The 11,067-nt window shown below is 30.4% G+C and overlaps 2 protein-coding genes across 2 annotated transcripts; one reads left to right on the top strand and one right to left on the bottom strand.

The window, feature by feature from the left end:
• On the top strand, positions 1 to 1,222 carry LOC145958564 (uncharacterized). The gene is made up of 3 exons (XM_083076069.1): positions 1 to 174; positions 435 to 600; positions 1,026 to 1,222. Exons 1-3 carry the CDS (start codon positions 1 to 3, stop codon positions 1,220 to 1,222), a joined length of 537 nt encoding a protein of 178 aa, XP_082932195.1.
• An 808-nt stretch (positions 1,223 to 2,030) lies between these two features.
• LOC109797283 (flavonoid 3'-monooxygenase) lies at positions 2,031 to 8,156 on the bottom strand. Its single transcript, XM_020357268.3, has 3 exons — positions 7,600 to 8,156; positions 4,002 to 4,451; positions 2,031 to 2,921 (listed from the first exon to the last, which is right to left on the bottom strand). The coding sequence occupies exons 1-3, from the start codon at positions 8,041 to 8,043 to the stop codon at positions 2,277 to 2,279; spliced, it is 1,539 nt and encodes a 512-aa protein (XP_020212857.1). The 5' UTR covers positions 8,044 to 8,156; the 3' UTR covers positions 2,031 to 2,276.
• Positions 8,157 to 11,067: the final 2,911 nt, after the last annotated feature.

The raw sequence follows: 11,067 nt of genomic DNA, 5'->3' as shown, positions 1-11,067 counted from the left end.
ATGACTGATCACAATTGGCAACATGTGATGTTGGAGGAAATGACTATCTTACATGCCAGTGCCACTTGGGAACTTTTCCCCTTACCTATTGGTAAAACTACTATGGGCTGTCGTTGGGTTTATATAGTGAAGATTGGCCCAAATGGCAACATTGATCGCTACAAGGCACACTTGGTAGCCAAAGAATACACTCAAATTTTTTGTCTTGACTATGGGTAAACCTTTTTTCTGTGGCCAAAATCACCTTAATTCATCTTTTTCTTGCTATGACATCCATCCACCACTGGTCTCTTCATCAATTGGACATTAAAAATGCCTTCTTACATGGTGAGTTGCGAGAAGAGGTTTACATGGATAAGACACTAGGGTTTATAGTTTTAGTTGACTCGCACTTGGTTTTTTGACTTTGTAATTCTCTATATGGTTTGAAGTAGTCCCCTCATGTCTGGTTTGGTCATTTTAGCTTTGCCTTACAACAATTTGACATGACTCGCTGTGAGGTTGATGACTCCATGTTTTCCCTTCGTACTTCAGCAGGCCTTTGCATCTACTTGATTGTTTATGTTGATGATACTGTTATTGTTAGGAATGACTTAGATGGTATCCTTTAACTTGAATCTCATCTCCAAAGTCAATTCAAAACAAAAAACTTAGGTTCACTCAAATACTTCTTGGGAATTGAAGTTGCCCAATCCTCCTCTGGCATTACCATTTCCCAAAGTAAGTATGCTCTAGACATTTTCCAAAAAAATTGGTATATTTGATTATTGCCATAGTGATATACCTATGGATCCCAATGTAAAGCTTATTTCGAGTTAGGGGGAGCCATTAAAAGACTTGGGAAGATATCATCGTTTGGTAGGTAAACTTAATTACCTCATTGTTCCTAAACACCCCTGGTGATAGTCATTGGGATGTAGTGATTCACATTCTTCGATACATCAAGAATATATTAGGTCTTGGATTACTTTATGAAGACAATGGCAATGCCAAGATTTTTTGTTACTCTGATGTTGATTGGCTAGGATCACCATTAGATAGGTGGTTTACCTTTGGATATTGCATTCTTATCGGAGGGAACTTTATCTTGTTGGGAAGCAAGAAGCAAAACACTATTTCTAGATTTAGTGTTGAAGCTAAGTATTGTGCTATGGCAGCAGTTGCTTGCGAGATAACATGCCTTTGGCAACTTCTCCAACAACTAAAATTTGGAGACATTTAAGATGCTACACTAATATGTGATAATCAAGTTGCTCTCCATATTGCATCAAACCCGATCTTCAATAAACAGACTAAACACATAAAGATTGAATGTCATTTTATGCGAGAGAAGGTCCAGCTAGGTGAAATCATCACTGACTCTGTCATATCTAGTTACTAATTGGCAAAGATATTTACCAAATCCTCGAGGGCTCCCAAGTTGATGACATTTGTAACAAGCTCGTCTCATATGACATATATGCTTTCGTTTTAGGGGGATTGTTAAATATATGATTTGATATGATACGATTTGATTTGATTTGATATGATTCCTTTGTAATTAGAGATACTTGTACAACAAAAATTACGAATTCTACACATTATTAGATGTAATTTTTTTTTTCATATTTTCTTATTTTGTATCCTTATTTATTATAAATAGAGAATTACATGTGTGGTAATACACATTTTTGTAGCATTTCTACACTTATAAAATATTTGACTTTTCTATTAAACATTAGACTTATATTGATAATTACTAAGATAGATTCTACTATTCTTTTAAGTATGTGGGTTTGAGATTAACTCAACTCTACAAACTTATGGTCCGAGAATTACTCTCTATTTATATATTTATATCACTAGTTGGTGTAAAATTTATATAATTATTTAAAGAAAATAATTGAGATTTATCTTATATATCTATTTATTTATTTTAAAAAAACCTTTCAAGCTTTCATATCATGACAACAAAGAAAAAATGAAAAAAGAAAATCCATGTTCGCAAGTCCAACCTCAACTTGGAGAATCGGAGAATCGTTCCTACTTCCTTGTTATCAAAACCCGTTATTAAAGCATATATTCATACATAATTACATATACAAGTGAGTTTCATAGACACCGAAAACAATTTAATATCACACCTTTCCCCCTTTTTGGATCTTCAAACACTAATATACTTCTTCAGTCATCACCATATATGAAGATATTTAATTTATTATTACCAAGATCCTCGTTAAGAAAAGGAAAGTACAACAATACTAAGAAAAAAAACTCCAAAATGCACAACTTCGAAACTAAGACGTCGAGTAGGCCTGTGGAGCGAGCCTGGGCCTGGGGTGCACCAAAAGAGGCACAGCCCGTTGTAGAGTTAGCCCATACGCTTCATCCATATTCAGCTTTTCTGGGTTCAGCCCATTTTCCAGTTCCCAATCGAAGGAATGGGCCAAGGTTGCGGTTAGAAGCTGGACCATTCGAAGCCCAAGACTCAATCCAGCACAAATCCTTCGTCCAGCGCCGAAGGGTATCACCTCAAAGTCATTGCCTCTAACATCAACATCGGGCTTCTCACCGCCCGGTAGGAACCTTTCGGGCCTGAACTCAAGTGGGTCGGCCCACTCCTTTGGGTCGCGCGCTATGGCCCAAACGTTCACCAAGACAGTGGCGCCCTTGGGAATGTGGTACCCGAAAATCTCGCAGCTCTCGGATGCGACACGTGGCAGAGAAAGAGGGGTTGATGGGTGGAGCCTGAAGGTTTCTTTAATCACAGCTTGTAGGTATGGGAGGTGGGCCAAGTCCTCTTCTTTCACGTTCCTTTCTCGGCCCACAACTCTGTCCATCTCTTGTTGGACTTGGGCCAGAATTCTCGGGTTCCGGATCAGTTCCGCGATGGCCCATTCTGTGGTGCTTGATGACGTGTCAGTCCCAGCCGTAAACATGTTCTGCAAAATTTAAACAAAGTCAACACAGTGATTTTGTATTTTACTCATTGGCCGTTTGTTTAATCTTTTCTAATTATTTTTAATAAAATAAGCAGTTTTTTTTTTTAATATTTGTCTAAATTACTTATTACTTTTTTTTTATAAATAATTTTTTTTTTAAGGTTAAAAAGACCCATTAGTGTTGTTCACAAGAGAGCAATTCTCTTGTTTGGTCTAAGCATATAGACTTGAATGAGATGACATGTTGTGTAGTTAGGTAAGGATTTTTGAAAAATGAAATGTCAAATGTGCCCCTCTAATTAAGGATTAAATGAATAGATTACCTTTTACGTGTCAAAATTAGATGTTAAGTTGAAAATTCAACCCAAGTAAGCTTTAAATAGAGGCATTACAGTTAGGTGAGGACTTCTTTTTTATTTTTTATCAATTAACGATTCTCTAACAATAGAATATTGTATTTACAAGTTGCTTTGAATATTGGGTGTTGCCGTTAGGTGAGGAATGCAGCTCTGCTCTATAAGTAAGCCATAGACAAATTGACATAACCTTTTCCATAACTTAGAATGATGGATAAATTTACCAAGAAATACTTTTAAAATAAGAAAATAGAAAGAAAAATTGACATAACCTTTTCCATAAGTTAAAACTAAGATATGTGTAAGTTAAAATTAAAATTTTAAAAAAACTAATAGAAAATAACTTTTACAAATAGTTAATTTATGAGTTAGTTCTAGCTTCACTAAAAGTTTATGCCATTTTTCTTTTTTAGTTTTTTCTCTCACAAGTAATTGTGAAGAAATTTACTTAAACATACTCATAATGATATATGGTTAAGCAAACTTTAATATATTTTTTTAGTAACGTTTTCTGATATGAAAATTTCTGTGCAGGAGAATGAATGTCCTAGTAGTAAAAACAAAAGGGCATGAACCTATTTGTTACTTATTTACTATTTCTATTATTAGCAATGTTTGACCAAAACTAATCATCAACTCCACAGCATTTTCAAATTTTTTATGTTGATGGGTTGTTAAAAAGGTGGTCAATTTTGTTGGCAAGAAGATGTGGAAGAGTGGGTACCAGAAGTAGTGCTTTGATCTCTGTATCAGTTAGTTGGTTGCCATCATCATCGGGTACATTCCTAAGTGACAACAAAGTACTCAACAAATCCTTATGCTTCTCACTCTTGGAAGAAGAACTCTTGTGCTCCTCAACAATGCTAGTTAAAAATGCATCAAACCTTTTGTGCAATTTCTTCATCTTGGCTTGCACCCCTTGAAGGTCAAGCCACTCCAAAGAGGGAATGAAGTCACCAATGTTGAAAACACCAGCTAGCACCATCAACTCCACCACCATGGCTTTAAACTCATCAGCCCTATGATCACACCCACCATTGCCATCATCGAACACTCTTCGACCAATCACTACCCTACCCAATGCATTCGTAGTGCACACGTTCAACAACTGCCCCAAGTTCACTGCTTTTGAGTCCGAACTCGCCAAGTTACGTGTCAATCTTCCTACCTCTTCCTGCATGCAAATTAATTAGCTAGCTTCAATTAGTTATTCATGGGACCACATTTAATAATTAAATGATACATATCTAACAACAACAACATCGTCAACTCTCTTAAAAAAAACAAAAACACATCTTCAATTAAGTAACACATATTTTTAAATAGTTGTATTTATACTATTTCGATCACAATTAATAATTAATTTATATTTGTGAAAGTATTATTTTAACATAAATAATAATAAAACTTGAAAGTATTGGATCAATCTCTCGTATCCTACGACAAGTCTTATACTTTCTGAATTACAAAATTAAATTATACTACCTCAAGTTTAAGTAACCCATTTAATTTTTAATCCAAATTAAATCTTTGTCAAAAATTATTTAATTCACAAGCATGCTTTATTTTTTTTTTTAATATTTTATATTCTCTCTTCTATATGTACCGATATAAATATATACTAAGTAAGCTATAAGAAATACAAAGAACATTCTTTAATTTTAAGCGACACATATGATAGTGTCCACGCGCATGGATATGCGTCGCAAGTAATAATAGGATTGGAATTCTACACGTCTAGTTGTTAACTTTTGTACTATTTAATATTTTATTGTCGGCAGGGTTATGCATTTTAAGTGGAAAAGGTTGAATTATATGCATACATATGCTAAAAAAATTTAATCGTGTTCACTTACTTAACTTTTTGATACAGTTCATAATCCATATATATACTTGGTGAGCAGACTAGGCATGTGAAAAGAATCAAGTAATTATATATCGTTTTAGTAATTCCACTTTTTATTTTCTTATCAATTAACGATTAATGGACTATAGATTGTCGTCAAATAAACAATTAATGGACTTACTTCTTTTTATGGTGGTTCATGCTAATACTTCTGCAAATGTACATAATATTTAATGAGAATTCAACTAAAAAATTAATCTATTTAATGAGAGCACCTCATGGCTTAAAATCACATTAAGTTTTTTTTTTTTTTTTTTTACCTTTATCGATGTAAAATGTAATAAATAATATGATCAAAAGAAATAAATACGAAAATTACTATTATATATATCTACTAGGACTTAATTACAAGATGGGGATGTTCTTTCTTATTTCCTAATTAAGTTTTTTTTTTTTTTTTTTTTACTTCGATCTCTTCTACATATTTCTTCTCCTTTTATTTTCTTTCTTTCTGCCTAATACAAACTTATAGAGAGGTCGTTATTATACTAGAAACTAGAAAGATTTAAAATATTTATTTAAAAGACCATTTGAAAAAGGATATTTTATTAAAATGTCAAACAAAACATATATACTTAGTGAGACAATTATTTTTTTGGATATATAATAATGAAATGCATAATATCGAAAGGTATAGAGTTTTCTAGTTTTGTAACAAAAAAAAATTAGAGTTTTGTAGTTTAAGAATTCTCAAAATCCTTTAAGTTAAATTGTGGCTTGGTATTAAAATCTACACGGTGTGTAAAAAATTTAAATTGGATCTATATTAAAAAAATCTTATTTATTTTAAAAAAAATTAAATCGATCTATTTTATAAAATTAATTTAATTATATAATATTTCATTTTTATAAAATGGATTGATTTAATTTAAAAAAAAAATAATTTTATATATAAGTATAAAATAGAGAATCATACTGCATCGAACTAATCTAATTTTTAAAAATCTGATTCATAATTTTGAAAAACCAAATCATTTATTTTGGTTCAGTTTAGATTTTTCAAAATTACATTCCATCAACACCCTCTGTATGTTTAATTTGTGGCGTTGAAAAATAAATATACTACTATGCTTGTGATATAAATAAATTTTACAGATACAATGCATGGTTAAAAATGTTTATAGAAACATCATGTGATAGTTGAATTTTCAAACTAAAGAAAGAAAAGTCAAAAATAGAAAGATACTAGTCGGAAAAAATATTCAGTAATCTAAAAGTACGTATTTTTTTTACTAACTTAAATGGTTATTTTTCCATTTCGTAGGAAAAATATTATCATATAAACACTATTAACTTAAAATTAGGTACTATATATATGTATCAAAAAAATATTTTATAATTCATGTGATTTCGACTTCTGTAAAGACAAGGAGATAATGATTTATTCATGGTTCATATAAAATTCCATAGTATTTATCCATTTTAATTAAAAATAAATTTGTATTTACCAGCACATCTCTTTTATTTTGACGAGTCAGATCTAAATCAAACTTACTCAAATTATTTTGTCTTCTTTCTCGTCTTAAAATTTATGTAAATTAAACATGCATATAGAATATTCCTTACATATATATATATATATATATATATATATATATATATATATATATATATATATATATTTTTTTTTTTTTTTTATTGTCAATGTTATCCATTATGAATGTTTAATATTCCTTACATATAGAATATATAAAATGTTTAATGTTTTGTTTCTTGCCACAAGTATTTTCAGGCTAATGGGTATGAGGCTAATTCCTGCAATGCTACAACTTTCAATAATTCAAGGAATTTTGACACACGACAGAAAAAAAAATGTTTAATGTAGTAATACTATATACATGCAAAATTCAATAATATTTACAATTTTTTAAAAGACCATATGTAATTTCTTAAAAAAAAGTTACTCGAGTTATATAAAATTATTTTAAACAATAAAACATTTTTTTCTCTCGAGTATTTAACATGAGTACCTATATAAAATTTAAACTGAGTTTTTTTTTTAAATCACTTGATCTACACCGTTGGTAATAATAATATTTATATGATAGTATTACTTAGTAGTATAAAGTTATGTAGAATCATTGATTAACCAAGAGTTAAGGACGAAAATAATAGATACTTAAATCAGAACTATTTAGATAATTTAAAACCAACAGATAGGTGTTTATAACTTCAAATAATTTTTACATGATATATATATTAAGTTTTTAATTACGAAAACAAATAATATCACTTCATTATATATATACTACATTAAATTATTTAGAGATTATATGATTTACCACTACCAAATAATTTCTCAATCATGAGAGAATAATCCAATAAAACAAAATATAAAAGGAAAATCGCAAAGAGGTTAAACAAAATATGTTAGTATTCACGCAAAGTAACACATTCACGGGCTCAGAAAATTCACCTCACGCAAGTGTCTAAACTCTTCCATGGCCCTGCCGGAGAACAGGTGAACGGAGGTGATTTTCCGGAGCAACCGCCACCGTGGGCCGTACGGCGCGAACACCATGTCCTGGTAGTTGTAAGCTATGTACTTCGCGCCGGCATTCGGAGGCCGGTTACTGAAGTTAGAGTCATGAATCTTCAAAAATTGTTCTGCCACGGACGACGACGCGACTACAATCACGTCGACGAATCCGAGGCAGAGATGCATGAGTGGCCCATGCACACGGGCCAGTGTCGCAAGAGATTGGTGCGGCACCTGGCCCATGTGGGGAAAGTTTCCCAGTATGGGCCACGGTTTGGGCCCCGGAGGGAGTGGCAGCGAAGGACGTGTTATGAACTTTATTAGACGGTATACTATGGTGGCTGCTGCCATTGTAGCCAAGGCAACAACCCATGGAGACATTTTTTTCTCTTTTTTTTGTGGTTTGGACGAGACGAGATTATGTTGTCGTGTTGGAATGAAATGAAGTTTGCAGAAACCTTTTGTGTGTTGTGTTGATGTGGTTCTCTGTGAGGGGCTATATATATAGAGAGAAACCTATTTTTTCTTTCAATCAAGTATTAATTTCCCCCAACCAATTCTCAGTTAACACAAGGAGTTGGGTAAGTGTTGTTTGATGGCTGATGCACCATAATAAATAAAAATAAAATAAAAATTACAAAAATAAATTAATAAAAAAATTATTTATTAAATTAAATAATTTTGGACACGTCGGATACGAAGGAAGGAAGAAAACATTAAAGGTAGTGATGATTTGTGGAATACGAAGGACGATTATGTTCCTTCCTTCTTTTATATCTAACACGTCCAAAATTATTTAGTTTGATAAATTAGTTTTTTATTAATTTCTTTTTATAATTTTTTTTTTTAATTTATTATGGTGCATCAGCCATTGTTTGATAGTTAACACAGTCTTTTGTTTAGAATTTAATAAAACAATGATTAATAAGAGGACATAAATACTCTTTTAATAGGATTTTATTTCTTTAAAGTGAAAGATGTATTTTAGAAGATAAAATATAATAATAATTATCGATTAAATTATTAATGATAGATAATTATGATAAAATATAATAAAATTTAAAATTAATTATAATATTAACTATTAATTTTTTAATCAAATGATTATTTAAAGAAGTTAAGTTCTTTTTAATAAATTGTTTATAATTTTTTTTATATTAGTCACACGTGTATTTTAAGAATGAATAAATAAAAAAAATGATAGATATAGTATTAATTTACATAGTATTATATACTGAAAATATTAGATTATCATTTAAAAATAGCATTCTCATAAATATATATTTTTTATTTATGTTTAATAAATAAAAAATGATAGAAATAGTATTAATTTAATTGCATTAAAAAGTGTTTAATATTATATACCGAAAATGTTAGTTTATTTTTTAGAAAATAATATTCTCAGTAAATATTTATTTTTTATTTATGTTTCTCACTTATTTGAGTTGAAGTAAGAGATTTATGGAGACAAAAATATCAAGTTATCTTCGTTAATCATTTAATATGATAAATAATTAAAAAAAATTGAAAATTTTTACTAATTAAAAGTAAATATATGAATATTTGATTCTTTAAAAATATATATAAATATTTATAATATATATATATATATATATAAATATTTATAATATATATATATATAAATATTTATAAAAATATTTATGACTAGTAAATAAATTTTAATTATTTTTAGAATCACGATCATGAGAGAATTATGATTTTTTAGTATAAATAAAATTTTAAAAATAAAACTCTACTATAGGCACCGTTATTATTCTAATTAATACATTATTTTCGGATGAAATTTATGTAAAACTCACTATATAAAAAATGAAAATAGTAAAAAAAAAGAGGTTAAAATTACGTTAACGAGTAAACCTCATAAAAATTTATTGAATAATATTCTTTTCAAGATTAAAAATATAAATTTAATTTAAATAATAAAATGAGTATTTTTGTACTTATATCAATTATTTATATTATGTGCATGTACATAAAACTGATGGAATTGTTATAGTAATCGATAATTTTCTCGTCAACCACTATAATTGCTCGCTTTATCTTCTAAAGTTGATTATTTATTTTAGAGGAACTAAATTTATATTTTAAAAGTCTTAACACAATTTTTGTGCTGGACAATAAAATAGTAGTTTTAAAATTTATTAAATCGTGCCACAAACAATTCAAAAAATATATTTTTTTAATGATAATATAAGAAAAATATTTATCTCCCACATGCAATTAATGTTTCTTTAAAAATATATAAAATAAACATCTCATCAAGCGTCCTTCTCTTTGTCTATATAATTTCTGTCTCGAACTAAAACAATATAAACAGAATATAAATGTTATGGGTTGCAATTATTATCACGTAACAACTTCATTTTAATTCAAAGAGACATTTTTCATTGAATAATACCACATAACAAAGTACAATTTTTAACTTGTTGAGTGAGACAAATATTTAAACGTAATAAGTAATAAGTAATAAGTTGTTGTTGTTTAGGGTTTTGCAATAAGAAATAGGGTTGGGGTATAAATTTAAACATAAGAATGAAGAAAAAGAAAAGGAATTGAGGTGGTTTGGTTGGAACGTGCGCAATGAACAAGTCTTATTACTGGCCGTTGAAGTGTGCAACCCGTGGACATGGACTTACAAGCCAAAACTAATGCTGTTAGGTAAGCACTACATCACATTTACGTGCTTTAAATATGGCTGTACTAAGATCCATAACATATTAATATTTAAAACCATTGGGTCCACTTACAATGTGTTTGTTTTTTATCGTTTTAAACACCTTTTCTATAGTAAATGAAAAAAAAGTGTGAGATGTGGCATGTTCACAGCCATTCTTATAATTCAATGGTTAAACTTTTGTTAATAAGTGTACCTTCCCGGTCAGAATCCGATCTGACCTCGCAATAGGTATTTTTCCGATTCCATGGCTAGTTAAGCCCCTACGCCTTACAGGCTTGGGACTGGAAGGCAAGTGTACCTTCCCGATCAGAATCTGATCCGACCCCTCTACATGGGTGCACTCGGTCAGAATCCGACATGTCTGCTCTACAGGGGTAACTCGGCCAAAATCCGATCTGACCCTCCCACATAGATACTAATCCGATATCAGGGATAAAATCCCATCTTTAATGACAAAATATTTTCCAAATATTAACGGTTATGAAAATCTCTGCACTCACAGGGCCCATGAGGCCCATAAACAAGAAAGTATAAGACCTAAAACCCTAGAGCTAAGCGGACAGATTACACTTTTGAATGCTCTGGCTGGGAGGCTGAATCTAGGAAAAAACCCTAGTCCATCCTTTGGCCGGAACATTTTGGCGCCCACTGTTAGAATAGTGGATTAAGCCTAACTCAACCCTACAAAACCGGCTTGTAAGGTGAGG

The sequence above is a fragment of the Cajanus cajan genome, chromosome 6 (genome assembly GCF_000230855.2).
Source record: "Cajanus cajan strain Asha chromosome 6, NIPB_CcT2T_4, whole genome shotgun sequence".
NCBI classification, from domain to species: domain Eukaryota; kingdom Viridiplantae; phylum Streptophyta; class Magnoliopsida; order Fabales; family Fabaceae; genus Cajanus; species Cajanus cajan.
Note: the sequence above shows the minus strand (reverse complement) of the source record. Positions and strands in the feature narration are given on the sequence as shown.

Bases quoted from the DNA above. Each gene is read 5' to 3' on its own strand.
- LOC109797283 (XM_020357268.3), bottom strand. From the start codon at position 8,043: ATGTCTCCATGGGTTGTTGCCTTGGCTACAATGGCAGCAGCCACCATA. The intron at 4,452-7,599 runs GTGAATTTTCTG...ATTTGCATGCAG, and splicing joins AGTTTAGACACTTGCGTGAG to GAAGAGGTAGGAAGATTGAC. The intron at 2,922-4,001 runs GTACCCACTCTT...TAAATTTTGCAG, and splicing joins AGATCAAAGCACTACTTCTG to AACATGTTTACGGCTGGGAC.
- LOC145958564 (XM_083076069.1), top strand. From the start codon at position 1: ATGACTGATCACAATTGGCAACATGTGATGTTGGAGGAAATGACTATC. The intron at 175-434 runs GTAGCCAAAGAA...GGTTTGAAGTAG, and splicing joins ATCGCTACAAGGCACACTTG to TCCCCTCATGTCTGGTTTGG. The intron at 601-1,025 runs GTATCCTTTAAC...TTGATTGGCTAG, and splicing joins TGTTAGGAATGACTTAGATG to GATCACCATTAGATAGGTGG.